This window comes from Pelodiscus sinensis, chromosome 1 (genome assembly GCF_052426305.1).
Source record: "Pelodiscus sinensis isolate ZL-2025 chromosome 1, ASM5242630v1, whole genome shotgun sequence".
NCBI classification, from domain to species: Eukaryota; Metazoa; Chordata; order Testudines; family Trionychidae; genus Pelodiscus; species Pelodiscus sinensis.
In genome coordinates this window covers 135,580,851-135,602,495 of record NC_143052.1, presented here as the reverse complement: position 1 = coordinate 135,602,495, position 21,645 = coordinate 135,580,851, and the positions used below count along the sequence as shown (strand labels likewise).

At 45.9% G+C, this 21,645-nt stretch overlaps 1 protein-coding gene across 1 annotated transcript; it reads right to left on the bottom strand.

Moving 5' to 3' along the window:
• Nucleotides 1-633: 633 nt before the first annotated feature.
• KLRG1 (killer cell lectin like receptor G1) lies at nt 634-21,432 on the bottom strand. The gene is made up of 5 exons (XM_075902428.2): nt 21,271-21,432; nt 18,034-18,138; nt 16,991-17,142; nt 14,312-14,415; nt 634-3,011 (listed from the first exon to the last, which is right to left on the bottom strand). Exons 1-5 carry the CDS (start codon nt 21,386-21,388, stop codon nt 2,900-2,902), a joined length of 591 nt encoding a protein of 196 aa, XP_075758543.2. The 5' UTR covers nt 21,389-21,432; the 3' UTR covers nt 634-2,899.
• Between the last annotated feature and the right edge of the window lie 213 nt (nt 21,433-21,645).

The following is a 21,645-nucleotide window of genomic DNA, read 5'->3' as shown; positions in this document are numbered from 1 at the left end:
CTTCTCCTGACACCTGGGAAGGGCTGGACACAGACTGGGTAAGGGGGGGCCATGAAAAGTTTGGGGACCCCTGGCCTAGGGTGATCACATGTTCCCTTTTAGCCCCAGACTTATTTTGGCAATATATAATATTACACCAGTTATCATGAGCAAATGAGACAAATGCCCAATTTTGCCAAAGGGGCAGTAGTGGGACAGGGTTGGGAGGGGGGGCAGTGGAGCCTTGGCCAGTCCTGAGTGGGGAGGGAAGGGCTCTGAAGAGGAGCTCAGGCCAGCTCTACTTTGTGCGGAGGAGAGAGGAAGGGAGAAGGGTCTCAGAAAACTCCACGCTAGGGTGGGGAAGAGGAAAGAAATGCTCAGGTGAGCTCTGTGCCACGTGGGGCGGGGGCGAAGGAAGGGGGCTCACTTCAGTCCCACTTGGGAGAGCCAGATCTGGTGGCCAGCTCAGCATGGGTCTTGGGCTAGCAGCACTCGGCCAGATCTGCCTGGGACAGGGGGGATTATGCTTCGGTCACCACCCTTCCACAGGCTGGGTTGGAGACAAAGCTTGGTGGGGAAGAAGAGGAGCAGCTGACAGGAGAGAGGAGCAGAAGGCATGGCTGGAGTTCAGGCCACTTCTGTGGGGCTCACGAACTGCCTGGGACCTCTGGGCATGGGCCCTGTCAGCCCATAAGAGAATACGCCACGTGTTTAGCCACAAGGGAGAGCTGTTCTATGAGAAACCATGGGAAGCCCAAGAGTATCGCAGATCCTCTCGATGAGGGTGGGCAGAGAGGTGCTGCGGATGGTGATGTGGGAGGGCAGTGTGTGAGAGCCATACAAGCAGTGCTACCAAAGTCATGACCTGCACTCCTCTCTCAAATCATCAGGCTGGCTTCAAATTGTGAGTTTGAAACAGGAAGTAAATACCTCACTGCTTATTTGGTCAGCCCAGTTGAATCTGGAGCCTTCTGCACTGCTGTATAGCACAGACACAGCAAGCTGAACGATCTGCCCTATTGAACACCCTCCAATCCCCGCCCCCTCCACCGCAGAGAATCCTGTGCTACTCTGATTATTTTCAGGAATAACGGCATTGTGCAAGAGGGTTTTTCTTGCGCAAGAAGGGGCAGTGTAGATGCTCCTTCTGGCACAAGAACCTCTTCTGCAAAAATGGTGGCTCATTAGGTATGCAAATGAGGCTCGGCAATATTCCATGCTTTGCCTCATTTGCATATTTCTGGCGCAAGATCGTGCCAGTGTAGACATAGCCCGATTGTTTAACGGTGCAAGATAATTAACTGTTGATATGTAAATATAGCTCATGCCAGGATGGGGAGGGAATCCGAGGTATGGCTATGTAAATCCAGTTCAGGGTTGATGGAGGATCAGTGTTGGAATGGAATGTGGTGAATTGTAAATAATTTGGGGCTGTTGTGGGGGTCACTAATCATGCTACCCCTAAATGTGGGAACTGTAAAACATGCAACCAGTGCTTGCAGGAGAGACACCACCATCATTGTAAGAAGTCTCCGAGGAATAAGCCTGTCCCCTTCCAGAATTGAGTGGACGGAGCTGTGGGAAGGTGTTAAAGGGCTTGAGTCAGCCTGCTTCACACCTGCCAGGTGCGTGCTGTAAGACTGGCCCAACCTGCCCCTTTCCCCCTTTGTTTTATGGACAGACCTAAAGCAGACTCCATGAGGGGTCTTTTTGCTAGTCCAATGGAAGCTGGAATCCTTTGCCAGTCCAGGTGGTGGCTAAAGAGTTGAAATCACTGGTTTGGCTGGGAGCCAGACCTATTGCAGCCAGCAAAGCGGTGGCAGGTGAGGAGCGGTGACCAGCGGCGTGGTGTGGAGTGGCGGCAGGCGTCCAACGGAGCGTCCAGTGATGTGGAACGAAACAGCTGGTGGACCATGGTGGAGTGGCTTGTAAGGTGCTCCCTATCTATCCCCCCACCCTCGTTTCTACCCAGGCTGGGAAGTGAAACCCTGAGGGAGAACTTTTGGACTCTGGGTGGAACTGACCAGGGACAGAGACTTTTGGGGTGTCGGACTTTGGGACTTCAGGTGATTCTTGGCTGGGGTGGGGGCTTAGCTCATGTTTGAGTTATGAACTCTGTTTGTGGTATTTTCCCAAGTTAATGCCGTATGACTTCTCTCTCTGTTTCATTAAATGTTTTTTTCCTACACTCAGACTCTGTACTTGGAAGTGGGGAAGCATTGCCTCTCAGAGGCACCCAGCGGTGTGTGAATTTCCCAGGTTACTGGGTGGGGGCTCAAGCCAGTTCTGTGTGAGATAGACCCCCAAGATATTGAACCCGGCCCTGGTTGTTGCCAGGCCTACCCGGCAGAAGGGTTACAGGCAGAATGGGTAGGAATGGTGTCCCTCGCTTCTGTTTGCCAGAAACTGGGAATGGGCAACAGGAGATGAATCATAATGATGCCTCCTCTGTTGATGCCTTCTGAAGCACCTGGCATTGGCCACTGTCGGAAGACAGGATGGCTATTTTTTACATCTGGATACTTGCGTACAATTAAGATGTGATTCTTTTGTACTTTTTACTCAAGTAGTTTTCCAGAAGGATACTTTGACTTTTACTTAGTTACATTTTTTTCAAAGTAGCAGTACTTCTACTCAAGTAACTTTTTTGAGTACTTATTCCATCACTGGTCACCATTAGCCTGTCCACTTCCTTCCCTGGGCCTGGTTTCCAGGAACAGTGGCCAAACGTTGGGGTCTCCTACATGACTGTGCAATTCTGATTCATTTCAATAGGGGGTAGTGAGGGCTCAGTCCTCCTAGGAACATCAGAACAACCAACAGTAAAGAAGGATAAAGCACGTTTGGATAGGCTGATGGGATCTGCATCCATTGGCTGGAGATGAGTGAAGTCCATTTGGTGGGAAAGTGCAGTGGGAGGTTACTTGAGGGATTTCTCACAGATCCATTGGAGAGGGACTTCACAACTGGAGGCCAGGAGAACCCCCTTGACCAGGACACCACAGTGCTGCACGGGGCTGTTTGAGAGAACCCTGCAAAAGACACACAGAGTGAGAACGATGACTAAAAGTTAAGGCAGAAAACTTCCCTCAACAAGCAGAGAGAGGTGACAGGAATAGCTGCAGATGCGGCAGCTGACACTAAATCCAAAATGGACACTAGCAGAGATGATGTATGTAGAATAACCCCTCTGGCCCATTGTCATCATGAAATGCATGCCAATACTAGACAAGGACATAGTGCAGTGAATTAATTTAGCAATGTAAGTGGCGTGTGTGCTAATGCCATGGACCATCTGGGACAGGCTGAGAGCAGCAAAGCTGGGAGACTCAGTGAGGGAGGATTTCCCTCCAGGAGCTCTTTACAGTATGAAAGCTGGAATTCCAGAGGGAAATTGTTCAAATGGCTAGAGCATAGCACAGGGAGCCATGAGCATCTCGTCCTACTTCTGCTAGTGATACACCACATAGATTTTAAGGTCAGAAGGGACCATTATGATCATCTAGTCTGACCCCCTACACAGTGCAGGCCACAGAATCTCACCCACCCCTCTTAGAATAATCCTCTCACCTATGTCTTAGATATTGAAGCCCACAAATACATGATCCTGTGCAAATTAGCTCACCTCTCTGGGCCTCATCTTCCCTAGCTGCATAACAGGGATACCAGCACTGAGCTTCCCACAGAGTGGCTGTCAGGTTAGCTCATCACTTGAGTGCTTTGAGAAGTGCTAGAGAGGGGGAAAGTGGTCTGCCATTACTATAAAGCCACAGGTCCAAATCCTGCAGTCCTTACTCTGGCAATAGAATGAGCCAAAATGAAGGCTCAAATGCTGATTTACACTGGCGTAAATCCCTGCCAAAGGATCTGTGCCAGGTTCACATGAAGACTAGAGCCACTGCTATGCCAAGGCAGGAACACCATCTCCTCATGTGACTGTAACTAGGAAAATTGAAGCCATTTCTCCATGGATGTACCTGTAGCCGAGCTTAAGAAGGCACAGCTACAGGTTGAATCTCTGTAGTCTAAGACTCTCTGGTCCAGCAATCTCTGTGGTCCAGGAGGACCATGTATGTTGCTGGACCAGAGAGTCCCAGTGAAAGAGGTTGCTGGTGACTGGTGGGGCAGCAGAGCCCACGGGTCAGAAAAGCCAGCAGGAGGACAGGAAAGCTGGTGGAATCTGGTGGGGCTGCCACAGCCTGTAGGGCCAGCGGGGAAGTGAATCTGGTGGGGCAGCAAGGCCAGTGGGGCTGCCAGAACCCAGTGGGCCACCAAAGCTGGGAGGACCACTGGAGCCTGGTGGGTGGGAAGAGGAGCCCATTGTTAATTACCCACCCCTCCATGCACACACATATACTTCCCATGGTCAAGCAAACTCCTTTGTCCAGGGCTGGTCAGGTCCTAACAGTGCTGGACCAGAGAGGTCCAAGTTCTACAGCACTCAGGAGTGTAGATTTCTCACACCTGAGTGGCATAGTTATGTCAACATAAATTGTAAGTGTAGATGAGGTGAAATTCTCCACTACCTTGAACTCGGTCACTTGCACCACTGCAGAACTGGGTGTGAAATTCTCTGAAATTTGAAAAGTGAGGCTTGATTCTGATCTGACTTAGTCAGTTTTACATCAATGGGACTCTAGTCTACAACCAGTGTAACTCTATTATGACCTGTTTCTTTGGGAGCATCAGCTTGGTAGTTCTGTGAGTGTCTAGTATATCAGAGCTATATTCTATTTGGTAGAATAATTCTTGATTTACAGAGCTTCAGATAACACCCAATTCAGAGCTATAACATTTTATCAGGGCCGACTTTAGAAAGTGCGGGCCCAATTTGAATAATTTCAACAAGGCCCAGCAGCAGCCAACAAATCCCAGGGGGTATGTCTACACTACCACCCTAGTTCGAACTAGGGTGGTTAATGTAGGCAATCGAAGTTGCAAATGAAGCCCGGGATTTAAATATCCCAGGCTTCATTTGCATCTTGCCGGGCGCCGCCATTTTTAAATCCCCGCTAGTGCGGACTCCGTGCCCGCGGCTACACGTGGCACGGAGTTTGGATTAGGCTTTCTAATCCAAACTACCGGTACACCTCGTTCCATGAGGAGTAACGGTAGTTCGGAATAGGAAGCCTAATTTGAACTATCTACTCCGTGCCGCATGTAGCCACTGGCACAGAGTCCGCACTAGCGGGGATTTAAAAATGGCGGCGCCTGGCAATATGCAAATGAAGCCTGGGATATTTAAATCCCGGGCTTCATTTGCAACTTCGATTGCCTCCATTAACCACTCTAGTTCAAACTAGGGTGGTAGTGTAAACATACCCAGGGATAGTTAACCACCCCCCCCCACCCACGGCGCAGGAAAATCCTGCACTCAACTCACCCTTCCTGCGGTGCAGGCAGCTGCCGCACTCCTCATGTGGGGCCGACGCCCTCTCCCACACTGTGCCCAGCACACTTCCGGCTTTGGGGTATGGGGCCCCTTTAGGCACAGGGCCTGATTTGGGGTAATTGGGTGAATCGGCCTAAGGCCGGCCCTGCATTTTATACATATTTTTCACATGGGTAAGTGACTTAATTCTGTGCAAAATGGCTGTGATTCTCCATGAAAGTACCCCAGGCTGTCATTAGCATGAAGTCTTGCTTGTGCTTGCTATGGATTAGTTCTCTGAAACCACCAGCCTCTACTAACAAAATCAATGCCTTTCAGGCCTCATTCTTGCTCTATAGGGAGTAAAATGCACACACCAACCCCAAGTCCCTGAAATAACCAGCTCTGATATACTAGACACTCACAGAACTACCAAGCTGATGCTCCCAAAGAAACAGTACATCATTTCTTGCCAGTTCAACTCAGGACTAGTATTTTGCTTAATATCACAGCACTGAAATCTTTTTTCCACTATAAATATAATACATTTATGATCAAAGTATAGAAATGCCAGTGATAGTGAATAAGAGTATTGGAAACAAAGGGTTACAATAAAAAAGAAAATCAGACTTTCTAGAAACTAAAACTTAAGTAACAAAGAAGCTTATCCTGTCTAAAGAAGCTTATCTCACCCAAAGTTCTCTCCAGCATTTTCAACTACGCCTAGCTGCTTTATAAGAGTCTCAGTTTGAAACATGTTATCTATTTACTTCATAGGCAAAGGATAACAGGGTATCATCTTTGTGTCCCATATAGGAAAGCTGGAAGGCAAACCTTTGATGTGTAAACCTCAAAATAAGTGAAGCACTTGCAAGAGGGGAAAGTGATCAGGAACAGTCAGCCTGGATTCACCAAGATCAAGTCATGCCTGACCAATCTGATTGCCTTCTATGACAAGGCAACTGGCTCTATGGATATGGGGAAGTCCATGGCCATGATATACCTTGACTTTAGCAAAGCTTTTGATATGGTCTCCTACAGTATTCTTGCCAGCAAATTAAGGAAATACGGATTGGCTAAATGGACTGTAAGGTGGAAAGAAAGCTAGCTAGGTTGTCGGGCCCAATGGGTAGTGATCAATGACTCAATGTCTGATTGGTGGTCAGTTTCAAGTGGAGTGCCCCAAAGACTGGTTCTGCAGCTGGTTTTGTTCAATGTCTACATTAATGACCTGGATGAGGGGATGGATTGTACCCTCCACAAGTTTGCAGGTGACACTACCTAGGCAGAAAAGTAGATACATTGGAGGGCAGGGATAGGGTTCAGAGTGACCTAGAAAGATCAGAGGATTAGGCCACAAGAAATCTGATGAGGTTCAACAAGGACAAGTGCATAGTCCGGCACGTGGGACAGAAGAATCCCAAGCATTGTTACAGGCTGGGGACCAACTGGCTAAATAGCAGTTTAACAGAAAAGGACCTGGGGATTACAGTGAATGAAAAGCTGGATATGAGTCAACAGTGTGCCCTTGTAGCCAAGAGAGTAATGGCATATTTGGATGCATATTAGTAGTAACGCTGCCAGCAGGTCTAGGGAAGTGGTTATTCCCCTTTATTCAGCACTGGTGAAACCACATTGGGAGTATCACATTCAATTCTAGGCTCCCCCATTTCAGAAAGGATGGAGAAAATCCAGTAGAGGGCAACTAAAATGATTAGGAGGCTGGAGCACATGACCTACGAGGAGAGGCTGGGGGATTTGGGCTTATTTAGTCTACAGAAAGGAAGAGTGAGGGGGGATTTGATAGCAGCCTTCAACTTCCTGAAGGGAGGTTCCAAAGAGGACAGAGAGAGGCTGTTCTCAGTAGTGATGAATGGCAGAACAAGGAGCAATGGTCTCAAGTTACAGTGGGGGAGGTCTAGGTTGGATATCAGGAAAAATTATTTCCCTAGGAAGGTGGTGAAGCACTGGAATGGGTTACCTAGGTAAGTGGTGTTTTTTAAGTCCTGGTTTAACAAAGCCCTGGCAGGAATGATTTAGTTGGGATTGGCCCTGCCTTGGGCAGGGGGTTGGACCTGATGACCTCCTGAGGTCTCTTCCAACCCTAGGATTCTATGACAGTGTTTTTTACCCCCACTCCACTGTACACTTCTTCCTGTTATTTTTCTTTCTGCGATGTTTTACAATCCTTCATTCACATTCAGTTTAGACTAGTAAGAAGAGATCCCTTGTGAATCATGCAATATTTTATTTACTGTAAACTGCCATACAGACAGTCTTGTCTGGCAGAAAACCTGATATTGCCAGTGACCCTAAACACACAGTACAAAAAACTAGTTTTCAGTACATTTACATAACTCCTTACATAACATGTGTACATGTGTTTCACAATTACAGAGATAGCCAGTGTGATTTCAGCTTTTGGAACCTTGCATGACATTCTTTGGAAAACTAGAATGTACATATCAGACCCAGGAGTTTCCTGCAACTTCTCTGTACTCCTTTGCCAGTTGGCATTAAGTAGGTCTTAGGTCAGAGTGGTATAGAAAAAGGCTGAATGGACGTGGATTCATGCTGATGTCTGAAAAGTAGAATTTGACAGTGCATAGTGTCTGGTCTGGACTTAGAATCATAGACTCTGGTAGATTCATCAAACACTAGAACTGGAAGGGACCTTTGGAGGTCATCAAGTCCAAGCCCATGCTCTCACGACAGGACCAAGCACCATCTAGATCATCCCTGATAGATGTCTCTGGTGATGGAGATTCCACAGCCTCCCTAGTCAATTTATTCCAGTGTTTAACTACCCTGACAGTGGGAAGTTTTTTCTAATGTCCAACCTAAACCTTCCTTGCTGGAATTTAAATCCATTGTTCTCGTCAGAGGTCAAAGAGAACAAATTTTCTGTCTTCCTTATAACACTTTTATATATTTTAAAACTGCTATAATTTCCCCTCTCAGTCTTCTCTTTTCTAAACTAAACAAGCCCAGTTCTTTCAGTTATTCATCACAGGTCATGTTTTCTAGACCTTTAATCATTTTTGTTGCTCTTCTCTGGACCACATCTTTCTTGAAATGTGGTGCCGAGAACTGAACACAATGCTCCTACTGAGGCCTAATCAGCACAGAGTAGAGCAGAAGAATTACTTCTGGGCTGTGTCTAGACCGGCAAGTTTTTCCGCAAAATCATCTGCTTTTGCGGAAAAACTTGCCAGCTGTCTACACTGGCCGCTTGAATTTCCGCAAGAACACTGACGATCTCATGTAAGATCGTCAGTGTTCTTGCGGAAATACTGTGCTGCTCCCGTTCGGGCAAAAGCCCTCTTGCGCAAATCATTTGCGCAAGAGGGCCAGTGTAAACAGCACAGTACTGTTTTCCGCAAAAAAGCCCCGATCGTGAAAATGGCGATCGGGGCTTTTTTTGCGGAAAAGCGCGTCTAGATTGGCCACGGACGCTTTTCCGCAAAAAGTGCTTTTGTGGAAAAGTGTCCTGCCAATCTAGACGTGCTTTTCCGAAAATGCTTTTAACTGAAAACTTTTCCGTTAAAAGCATTTCCGGAAAATCATGCCAGTGTAGATGTAGCCCTGGTGTCTGTCTCACCACACTCCTCTTAATGCATTCCAGAATCATGTTTGCTTTTTTTGAAACAGTGTCACACTGTTAACTCATATTTAGCTTATGATCCACTATGATCCTTAGATCCCTTTCTGGAGCACTCCTTCCTAGACAATCACTTCCCATTCTGTATGTGTGAGACTGTTTGTTCCTTTCTAAGTTGAGCACTTTGCATTTGTCCTTATTAAACTTCATCCTATTTACCTCAGGCCATTTCTCCAGTTTGTCCAGATCATTTTGAATTATAACCCTATGCTCCAGAGCACTTGTAACCCCTCCCAGCTTGATATCCTCTGCAAACTTAGAAGTTAGGCTGACATCTCAACAGCTCTCAGGGTTGAGAAAATCCACATCTCCTGAGTGCTGTAGCTATGTTGACCTAATCCCTGGTGTCAGTACAACTTGGTCAATAGAAGAATGCTCCTATCCACATAGCCAGGGCTGTAGCACCCATTGAAAAAAACAGTGAGTGCCCAGCACCCACCAGCTACTCAGTGGCAGGTACTGGCAGAAGAGGGCAGAGAAAGGGTGCGAAGAGGCAAAGTGAGACCAGAGCTTGCTTGGGGGAGGGGATGGAGAAGGAATGGGAAGAGGAAGAGCAAGGGTGGGGTCTTGGGGAAGGGATGGAGTAAGGGGTGGGGCCCCAAGGCATGGAACACCCATCCAGAAATAAGAAAGTGCCTGTGCTTCCCTCAGGAGTATGGTTTTCCTATGTTGACTGAAAGGGGAATTACTCACCTTGTGCAGTTCTTTGAGATGTGTGTCCCCATGAATGCTCCACTCTGGGTTCTGGTGTGTCCTCGTGCCGGTGACCAGAGATTTTTCCAGCAGTGTTCTGCTGTGCTGTGTATGTGCCCTGGTGCCTCTTCACGCCGTTGGTGTCAGTTAGGCATGAGCATGGCGCAGCCTCTAAGTTCCTTCTCTACTCTTGCCACTAGACCAGAAGGCTCCAAAGCAGGGGAAGGAGGGTGTGTGGTGGAGCACTGATGGGGACACACATCTCAAAGAACCCCTGTAACTGCACAGGGTGAGTAACTCTCCTTTCTTCTTCGAGTGATGTCCCCGTGGGTGCCCCACTCTGGAGGTGAGTCTAGACTACAAGGTTTTGTCGACAACAGGGGACTTTTGTCGACAAAACTACACCTGCGTCTATACTACCGCCGAGTTCTGTTGATTTAACGTTGACAGAACTCGGCAGTTTTGTCGACAGTGGTAAACCTCATTCTACAAGGAATAACGCCTTCTGTCGACAGAGTTCTGTCGACAGAAGGCGTTATTGCATCTATACTGTCCTTTGTGTCTACACTGTCATGTCGACAAAGTGGCTTGCTTTGTCGACAGAACTAGATGTAGTCTAGACATCCTCTGTCGACAAAAGTCTGTAGTCTAGATGTACCCTGGGTGACTACAAAGCAGTAGTCAAATTGTGGAGGTGGGTTTGGAGCCCTGCCACTGTCAATGAGGATAACACCACTTGTCCAACAGCCATATATGATGCAATGGCCGAGATAAGCGTGTAGTGTTTTGCAAATATTTGGTCTGATGACCAAGTGGCTGCTTTGCAAATGTCCTCCAGAGGTACATTTGTGAGAGAGGCAGGTGTAGAGGCCATGGCCCTAGTGGAGTGGGTAGTGATCGTGCCTGGTGGTTGTTTGTTATGGATGGTGTAACATGAGAGGATACATGATGAGATCCACTAAGAAATCCTCTGGAAGGAGACTGCTTGGCCCTTGGAATGTTTGTCAAAGGATAAGAGTCCGGGGGATATTCTCCATGATTTTGTTCGGTCTATGTAAAACAAGAGTGTTCTGCGGACACTGAGGGTATGCTGTGCAGCTTGGGATGGATCAGCGTGCAGCTTGGGGAACACAAGTAAGTGTATGTATTCATCAATGTGGAAGGAAGAAGAGACCTTCAGGAGGAATTTAGGGTGGGGCCGAAGGGTCACTCTGTCCTTAGTGAAAATTGTATAAAGGGGGGACTGCCATTAGTGCAGCAAGCTCCCCCACTCTCCTGCTAGAGGTGATAGCCACCAGAAAGGTGACTTTCATGGATAGGTGTGACCACAAGCAAGTTGCTAGAGGCTTGAAGGGTGGCTTAGTCAAACTCTTAGGGTATGTCTATACTAGCTCGTTAGTTTGAGCTAGGTAGGGTTATGAGTGCAAGCGGAGTTGCAAATGAAGCCAGGGATTTAAATATCCTGGGTTTCATTTGCATGTTCCCGGGTGCCGCCATTTTTAAATCCCCCTTAGTCCAAACTCCGTGCCCGCGGCTACACATGGCACAGAGTAAGTAGTTTGAATTAAAGATCCTAATTCGAACTACCGTTACTCCTTGTAGAATGTGAATACCTCATGTAATCTAGACACAGTCCCATTTGAGGGAATACACATCTCCCAGAGAAGCCTTCCCCAGGGCTGCTCTGGAGCAATAAAGGTGACATTTACAGTTAGCTCTGGTTGCGAAGAGGTCTATGTCTGGTTGTCCCCAAAGAAAGAAAACGTGTTAGAGGGCTTGGGAATCTATCTCCCATTCATGATTGTCATAAAAATTGCAGCTGAGAATGTCCGCCATAACATTCAATGCCCCCAGGAGGTACGTGGCTAAGGGGATAATTTGGTGTGCAAGGCACTAGTTCCATAATTTGAGAACTTCTATACATAAGAGGGGTAACTGGACCCCACCATGTTGGTTGATATAATACATGCAAGTTGTGTTGTCTGTCATGATACTGATTGTGCTGTGTGTTATGTGGTACAGAAAGTGGAGATATGCATAGTGCACAGCCCTGAGATCTAGGAGATTGATGTGGTGCACTTGTTTGCTGAGGGACTATTTTCCTTGTATGGTGAGGTGTCCAAGATGAGCCCCCCTTCTCAGGAGGGACACGTCGGTCATGATGATGGCTGTTGGGGTTGGCTAATGGAATCGTACACTGTGTAGTACATTGTGTGGATGCGTCGTCCATTCCAATGAACTGAGGACATGTGGTGAGATGGTGACCATCTTGGAAAGGGGTGTAAAGTGTGGCCAACCAGGACCGGAGGCACCTCATATGTAGCCTGGCCAATTGGGCCACATAGGTGGTGGCAGCCATCTGGCCTAGGATCTTGTATTCACAGACTGTTGCAGTGGAGGTCGCACATGCCACCATTAAGAGGTTGTGAAGGGCCTCGAATCTGTGCCTGGGCAAAGTTGCCCTAGCTGTGACGGTGTCAATGTGTGCTCCTATAAATTCTACAGTTTGAGTAGGCTGGAGCATGGACTTCTGGTAGTTTATATGGAAAATGAGATGAAGCAGAAGGTCCTTGGTGATATTGACCATGTCCTGCATTTCTCGGAAGGATGTGCCTTTTATAAGACAGTCATCCAGGTATGGGATATTATGACTCCCTGACAGCATAGGAATATCGCCACGACAGCTAGAATCTTGGAAAAAACTCTGGGAGCTGTTGAAAGCCCAGAAGGGAGCACTTGATATTGATAATGTTGGCTCCCAACTGCAAATCATAGAAAATGCCTGTGAGCAGGATGTATTGTTGAAAATAAGCATCCCGAAGGTCGAGAGCTGAAAGCCAACCTCCTTGATCTAGTGCTGGAATAATTCTTGCTAGTATCGCCATTTTGAACTGTTGGTATGTGATGTACTTGTTGAGCCCCCTTAAGTCCAAAATGGGTCTCCATCTGCCATTCTTCTTCTGAGTTAGGAAGTATGTTGAGAAAACTCTCTCCCTTGGAAAGCCATTGGTACTGACTCTATCACACCTATTGGTAGAAGGTGAGGACCTCTTGCTGAAGGAAGGTCTTGTGAGAGGGGTCCCTGAAGAGGGATGCGAAGGGAGAGTGAGTAGGAGGAAGAACAATGAATGGGATGGAGTAACCAATTTTGGTGAGCTCCAATACCCATTGATCTGATATTTGTGCGCATTGGTATAAAAAGGGCCGGAGGCAGTGATTGAACTGTAGCTGTCCGGTTGGTGGTGTGACAGCAGTGAGAATGTCTTTCTGGCTATCGACCAAATTTTCAAATCTGTGTGTGACCGGACTGCACCTATGAGCATGGAGATGGCAGTGCCAGTGAGGGTCAGCTGGGTGGGGGTGCACAGTGCCGTGGGCAATCTAGTAGCGGTGCCAAGGCTAAGTGTGTGGTGCTTGGTGCTGCTGGTGCCATTGGAGACAATTGTTTGGGAGGAGGAATGTTGGTGCCTGGTTTTTGATGCCATATCTGGGTCTGCCTCCGATGCCAGCTTTGATGCTGATCTGTGCCTAGAGTGTGTGACGGATTCGGCTGGTACGATCGGTGCTGCCAGTGCCAATTGTTTTTGTTTGGGCTCAGAGTGGGCCCTCTTGTATGGTGCGGATGATTTAGGCAGTATCGCACCAGAAGTGCTGGGCCTGTCGCCAATTCTCACCCTTGCTGAGCTGGGTACTGAGGCTAGCAACCTAGCTAGGGAAACCCGGATTTTCAACTTTGGCTAGCCAAAAGAGGTAGAGGGATGAATTTTGTCCATACCTTTCAACCTGTCTGATGGTTTAGGCATGGAAGAGTCTTCACGTGGTGGCTGAAGCAACTTTTCATATAGGTACATTTTCAGCCTATTGGCACGGTCACGGTGCACTCTCGCTGTAAGATCTGCGCAGTGAGTGCACTTCTGCATCTGATGGGCTTCTCTCAAACAATTTATGCATGACAAGTGCCCATCAGAAATGGGCATAGCATCTCAGCAGGACTCATGTCATTTGAAGACTGGGAATCCAGGCATGAGGAGAAAAATGAAGTCTGGGTGAATGATGAAGGAAAAAAAAATGTTTTTAGTATAGGGTTGGGAAGGACTCAAAACTTCGAAAGATGAGGAAAACTGAGGAGAATTAACTATTTCTGTAGTTTTTGTGTGAAAACGGGTGAAAGAAGAAGCTCCATCTGCCGCCAAGGATGGTAAAGAAGGAACTGAGGGGGGCCAGGCCACAGATGCACCTAGTGGACACCAACAGCATGAGGAGGCACTAGGGCATGTGCATGGCACAGCAGGACACTGCTGGAAAAATCTCCAGGTGCCGGTGCACCCAGAGTGGAGCACCCACAGGGACATCACTCAAAGAAGAATAAACCCTTCCCTCAGGGTAAGATGCACCTGGACTGTGGGGTTATACCAGCATAGCTGTGGCCACAATAATATGTGTCACATAATGTAAACCACCTATACCACAATACTCACTGCAGTGTAGACATAGCTCCCAAGATCTTCACTAGCAGCTTTGCCTGCATAAGAACTGATAAATACAGTGAGTGTCTGATGATCTAGCTCTTCAGTGTGCTGGTTTTTTTTAATTGAAATCAAACTCACTTTGTATTGTTGAGTTTTGAACCATCTTCCCAGGTCCAGGCAGTGCCGTTTTTGTTCCTCAAACCAATCCAGTAGGTATCTGTGTACATCTGCTTGAAGAGGTCCTAAAAGGGAGTGGAGAAGCCACAAAAAGGGGCTAATTCGACCTGAAAATACATGTCCTGATAGGCAAACAGAGAGATCAAATGTCAGGGGGCAAAATGTATCAGCTGAGCCTGACTAGTCTTCTCCTGAGAATGTACCACTGTTCATTATTAAAACATTTTAAATGTATGAAAATCAGTGCAAAATATAATTTGACAGTTTTCTGGGTAAATATCTTGGTTAATATGGATGGACAAGACATGAGGACAGAAGAAAGGTAACAGAGAAAAGTTAAACTTTTGGAAGTAAAAGAAGTTTTATGCTGTGGTTTATTTTATGAACTGTACATTAACAGTGTGTGCATATATGTATATGCATACTGGTACACATTATCTTGTACTACACTGCCTTCCTCTGATCAACAGTCTTACACTCACACTTAGATATATCAATGTTAATAATAAGATAGTCTAATTAATGTCATGCATTGGAATTTCTTAAGATAATCATGATTTTCTTGTAGCTGATTGGCCCAAAATATTAAAACATCATTAAAATCTGAATAACAATTTTTGTGGAACTTAGCAATATTTCAGTTAACTTCATGTGGGTGACAAGACCCGTGCATACATCTTAAAAAATGCTGATAGCTTGTCTCTTTTGCTGCTGTCCCTGCCTTGTGTTTCCCACACTCTTCTTTTTATACTTAGGAAGTAATAGCTGGCAAGCAGCTCAAACCTTGGAGTCCTGTCTGGAGACATGTAGCGCACACTGTGTTCAGAAAGCAGCAATCACAAGTTGAGGTGCCAGGAAGAACCCAGGGCTGGAATTGCAGGGAGCTTCAGGGCAGGACTGAGGGGCACTGGCAGAGTTGTGTGCGGGAACCCAGAACTGGAACAGGCATTGGCAGGGCAGTGTTGAAGTTTCAGTAAAGACACATGGACTTTTCCCTCTAGAGGCTTTCATTTCCATTTTATGACTTTGAACATGTGTGTTCCTTGTTCATAGAAAAAATAACTGTACACAATACATTGTGCCTTGGAATAAATACACGAAAGTTAAGGAAATCACCAAGGATGAATTTGCCTTACTATATGTCTAATTAAATCATAATACACCAATGTTATAATGCTCTGTCTCCTGCTGCCAGGAATGGGGATGCATAGAAGCAAACAACAGAGCTGACATCTTCCAGACAAGCTGTGGCAATGTGGTTTCTTTGTGAATTGAGGGGGCTTGTATTCCCCAGGGACATGTTTGGGAACCAGAAGCTAGGAAAAACCAGTGTAGAGACAGGCTAGATGGAGAATTATGTCCAGGAAATCAATGAATGTTTCTAGCAAAGAACAGCCTATGGGTCACAGCCTATACAATATAAGGAATGCAGTATTGTGTGGCTGAAGTACAGGAATGATTTACAGCAGGAAAATCCATTATACAGTACATGGAACTCATTACAGGAGATATCAGAGAAGGCCCGAGGAACAGAGAAAGGGGTGAAGAACTTTCACCAGAGAGATCAGGGAGGCTTTCTGGCAGAACCTGTAGAAAAATGGGTTGGACAGAGGTTGAGGATGGTTCCCAGCAACAAGGGCTTTGCTCAGCATTTGCTTAAGCAGGAGTCCTAACTAGCTTTGTTTGTCTGGTACCTGAAAGTCTCTTATGGTCACCAATTTTGTGCCCCTACCTGGCACTTGTAGGGGAAAGTAGTTACAAGCAGATGGCTTCTAATATCCTCCACAAAGCTGCATTCAGATGCTTAAAATGGCTGAGCTAAGCTACCTGTCATCAGTGGAAAGCTAACTGTTGGCAGGGGGAGGACACAGACCAGAGGATGGAAAAAGGTTCCCCTGCAGCATCTGTCTCTGACTGCTGATCATAATAACCCCATGGGAACCTCTTAGACCTAGACTAAAAATGCTAGCCTCCTGCATATCAACAGAATCAAGGGGTTTTCTTCCCTTTATAGTAAACTAGAAGATCTGCCCAGCATGGGGGTGCAGCGGGGGCCTATGCTGCCCAGCCTCAGTGTTCCTGGGGGTGGAGGGTGAGGCAGTGGAGATGGCAGGGCTCCTTACCTTCCCAGTTTAACCCTGGGGCCAAGGTCTGGAGAGGAGAGGTTTGGGGGAGCATGGCCACTTATTAGGCAGGAAAGATGGTGGAGCCCAATGGCAACTGGCCACTCCCTTGGTGGTACAGCTGCCCCCCATGGTCATGCTGCAGGATTGCTCTCCCCTGTGCTCTCTAGCCTCCAGTGGTGACTGTGAATATTCCATCCCTCCTCTCTCTGCCCCCTCCCTTTCCATGTTATGGAAAACAATCAAATTCCAGGCACATCCTGTTTCCCTGGAACAACCAGACCCTGACCTTCCTTTAAGTTAGGATAAAAGGAAGCTGCATACCATACTTCCTGGTCCTAGCTCTTACTGTTTAGGAGGAGTTCTTGAGCAAACAGACTCACAGACAGACACACCCACAAATTTCTAAAATATATATAGATTGGTCTCAGCATGATAGCATGCCCTGCAGGCAAATCATAACAGCATTTGCAAGGCAATGGAAGAGCCTCATGTTATGATAATGATAGACTTTTACCATTTTACTGGCATCACTGATCACCAGGAGATGTGATCCTTCTGCAGAACATGAATCCTGGCTGGAACTCCAATCCTTTTTCATCTTGGAGAAGAAGTAACAGCTGCTCCTGTAACCCAACCATTGGTCAGGGCAGCCAGGACAGGTGCTATCTGCAAAGAATGCATATCAATGATTTTTTCTGTTTCTATTCACTATGAAGGATTTTAGGGCATTTTATAGCCTGGATACCTGCTGGAATTGCATAGACATTTGTGGAAATGTAGCCACTTCTTTAGCAGAACATGGCAGCCACGTGGAAAGGATGGAATGTGATTAAGGCAGGGACCTGAGGGTCAGCAATAAAAGCATAATCAACTTTTACTGGGCAATGGAATCACAGGCCTTTTATGTAATTCTTTATAACACCTCTGAATTTGATCAGAGGTGTGCACTCTAGGCTGATCTTCCTTTTACACTGGGATAACTCTGCAGACTTCAGTAGATGCAGTTACTTAGTCCTGTGAAAGCAGAACTTACTTAGGCCTCTAACTGCAAAGCATGCACTGCCTATGTTTGAAATGCAGGGGGAAAGAATATGATAACATGATGGTGTGATTGTTTCACAGGATGAGAAGTGTAATAGGTGTGACCACAGCTCACAACAGCACGCAACATAAGCATATGAGGTTTAGCACCTTTTTGTGCATGTTTTACCTAGAATGTCATACCAGTAATACTATTATTTCTCAAGTCACTGCTTTAAGGCAGACAAATCTGAAAAACAATCTTTCATTATGCTCTTCCTTTAACTAGGAAACCAGGCCTAGGACAAGCCCTCTGGGGTTTCCATTGGGGATGACCTCAGTAAGTTTTTGGCAAACTTCTGCTTTCTTTGACATGCAAAGCTAGATTATCTCCGGTTTTTTCAGTAAAGTCTCTCCTGATGTGCCAGAGTATAATGGTCGTCATAATCATACCTTCTCTGCTTAGGTGAACTAAGAACAGACCTCCCATCTTGCAGGATCAGGCTGTTTATATCCAATGTCTCTTTGAATACTCACCAGTCCTCCAAACCACTTGTATTATCACTACAATCACCAGGAGGGCAATCAGTATCCCAACACCTACAGCCAAGATGCACAGGATAGATGGCCAGCGCTGGGGAGCTAGAAGAGAGAAAATAGGAATTCTGGTAAATGCATGGTGTATACACCTATCTCACCGGCAACTACGCATCCCCATTCATAGCTGTATTTGCCAAACTGCTTATGGCCACAGAGCTTATGGCCCTTTTTATACCTCAAAAGGTATACACTGCTTATATCTCCTTGTAGTTCCTTTAATAATATGTCCATAACCAGAAATGGCTGCTTACATCTGTACTGCCCAGGCAATTCCACAATGCTGAAAGCAACAGCCCTGAACAGTGCTACAGGGATATTTTCCGGCAAGGAGCACTCCTAGTAAGGGAGCACTTTACTCTGAGTCAGAAATTACCTAGATGCCCTGGTACTTTCTGCCTGAGTAAGTAATTTTAACCTCAGCATTCTGCCCAGATCCCTAAACATATTCCCACTACATTATTCCTCTCTGAATTCTTCCTGGAGTTTCAGATGGAATAGTTACGCCCTTCCTCTGATATTGATCATGTCTTTGTTCATCTCTGTATATCATCTAGCACTACTCAGGCTCTAATCAGGATAAGACCTTTGGATAACACTTCATTATTAGTATTACTAGCAGCGTGGCTGTTGAGTACCTCAAGATGTTAGACTCAATCTGAGGGCCTGAGAAATGCCCCAAAGCCTGATGTTAGGAGGGAAGGGGGAACTCCCTCTGCATCACATAATCTCTTGCACACATTGACTATAAACAAAAAATAGTTCAAATATGAGATCAATATCTGCTCAAACATGATACTGAAGTCTGGTTTCCGTTCTAAGAAACTGCCTGGAGAGATTTTTCAGTTCCTCCCTCATTTCTCAGCATCACAGTTCAGATGCTGCATCTTTCCCATAGATTGAACCATAGTTCTTGCTGTCATGAAAAATTAATCTCATCATAATATGAATGAGGCAAGATTCAAATAAAATCATGATGGGCATAGTTGCTTGGTTACATCTTCCCCAAACTGTAATGATGCTGGTTATGGCCATTATATATGGTTCATTATATCTTTATATTATTATTATTTTGACTTTTAAGTGGCCCTCTCACTGGGCTCTTGGCACAAGTACAATGAAAGAATCACAAACCAGAAATACAGAACTTCTATGTTCATCTGTCTTAATCAGTTAGCCCCAATAAGTTATCTGTATCTCTTGAATCCGCAGACACTTTCCTAACCCTACTCCTTCCCCAAAGACTGGAAAAGTTAAAAGCTTTCTTTGAACCACACTACCAAGGTTAGCACACTGAGGATCCAGGGGACTGATGGAAACAAATCACAACTACTCATAACTCCAGTCATCTGAAGAAGTGGGCTGTGTCCACAAAAGCTCATGATACCATCTACATCAGTGGTCCCCAACCTTTTGGGGCTGCAGGGCACCTGGGGCCCAGGGTGCAAGAATGGCTCGGGCAGGCCCTGGTCACTAGGCAGGCGCACATAAATGCCTCAGCGGGCACCATGGCGCCCACGGGCACCGCGTTGGGGACCACTGATCTACATGTTTTGTTAGTCTATAAAGTGCTGCCAGATCGTTTGTTGTTTTTTTCCGGAGTTGAAGGTCCTTCCATGAGAATTCATTGCCTCTAGTTCTGCCCTGTTGAACCTGAAGGCCTCTGCTGATCTCAAATGTTACAGTATCACATGAGGAAAGAGACTTTTGTGTGGAGAAAGGGAGGAAAAAAACTGAGATGAAACTGAACAAAAGGGGAAAATCTTGTACTGATACTCATGAAATATTTCCTAACAGTGAGGCTGTGAAACTGAAGGAGACTATCCAAAGGAAAAGGAGGGAAACCTTTAACACACAGGACATTTAAACAACTGGACAAGTTCTTGGAGAGTCAACTGTGGTAAATTGGCATTGAATTACAAGATGTGACCCAATGAGAGGAAGTAGGAGCCTTACTTTAGCCTAGAAAAAAATGCTTTATTTGGAGGAATGAGGTAGACAAGTGATCAGATACCATTTCCTGAGGAGGCAAAGGGACTGGGTTTGAACAGGAGCTTCCCCTTTTTTGTTCCTCTGCTGTTGGCTCAGTAGGGAATAATGTGAAAAGGAAGATTTTGAAATAAAAAAGAGACTGCAAAACATTTGAAATATATATAATATAAACCCCATCTCCCATGCGACAGACTTGAAACACAGCTAGAAAACAAATCCAAAATCAAGGTGGTCTCTTGCCCACTGAACGAGACCTTGCTGGCAGGTGGATATTTGGTTCCCTATGGTAGCATTGTTCATATAGATTAATATTTAGGCATGAGGCCTAAATAGCCCCAGCCACTGGAAATGGGTGTTTTAGCTGAGTACACAGAAGCATACCTTCTTGGGACACGGAAGCAATAGCCTCCCTCTACACAATTTTGATGACAACGTACCTGGAATATTATATTCAGTGTGGGCACCTCATTATTAGATATTAGCAAACTGGGGGGAATTCAGAGAAGAGCAACAAAAATGACTGAGGGACTGGAAGGAAACAAATAAAGAGAGCTAAAATCCACAACTGAAGTGGTCAGGGCACTTCATAACAGCCTGCAAATATCTAAAGGGTGCAAACAGCAAGAGGAAAGAGGAAACTATGAAAGGAAAAATGTAAGATGAATACTTGGAAAATCTTAGTGAGATGTGTTGAGTTGTGGAACGGCCTCTCAGGACAAGAGATGCAAGCTCCGTCAGTGGGGGCTTTTAAACCTAGAATGAGGAAAACACTAAAAAAAGATAACATGTCCTAAAGAGCAATCTTGCACTCACCCTCAGGAGACACAGGATTATCTAAATAATCGTTTCCCTCACTCATGTATGATTTTTATATGCCAGTAATTGATCTATACCTTCATAATTATTAGTTTACATAGGCTTAAATTCTCCATTCTATTGTTATTCAATCAAACTCAAGAAAGCTATAGATTTCAGGTGCTCAAACTGAGAACCCAAAAGGGGCCTTCCTTTCAGAGATGCTGTGCTCTTTCAGCTCCCATTGATTTCTGATAAAGTGTGAGTGCTTAGCACTTAATATCAAACGCTCACTGAAGCTGGACACCCCAAGTCAATGACCAGCTCTGAACACTTCCGTCATAGATCCTGCAGATACCATAGGACAGAACCTTCATTAGGCTTGCTTACCTTTATTTGTCACAACATCATTGGTACAGACTGCTGGAGTCCGTGAAAACTTTACAGATGCATAGGTGATTTCTTCACTCATATCAGCAACAGAGGTTTCTGCCCCGCTTCTCTCCATGCCAAGACAAGGAGGGTATCCGGCAAGGAGTTTGAATCAGTTCCTTCAGTGAAAGGGCTCGGATCATGAGAAACAGGAAACCGAGGTTGCATTTAAAAAAACAAAACACGCAATCTAGCAGCCTCCACCTCCAACTGTGTGAAAGATGTGAATTCAAGGAAGAGGCATTTTAAATGGAGGCAAAAGATACAAGCAGAGGGAGCACAAGGAAATAGAATATTACAATTGATGTAATAAACAGCAGTCACAAGCATACC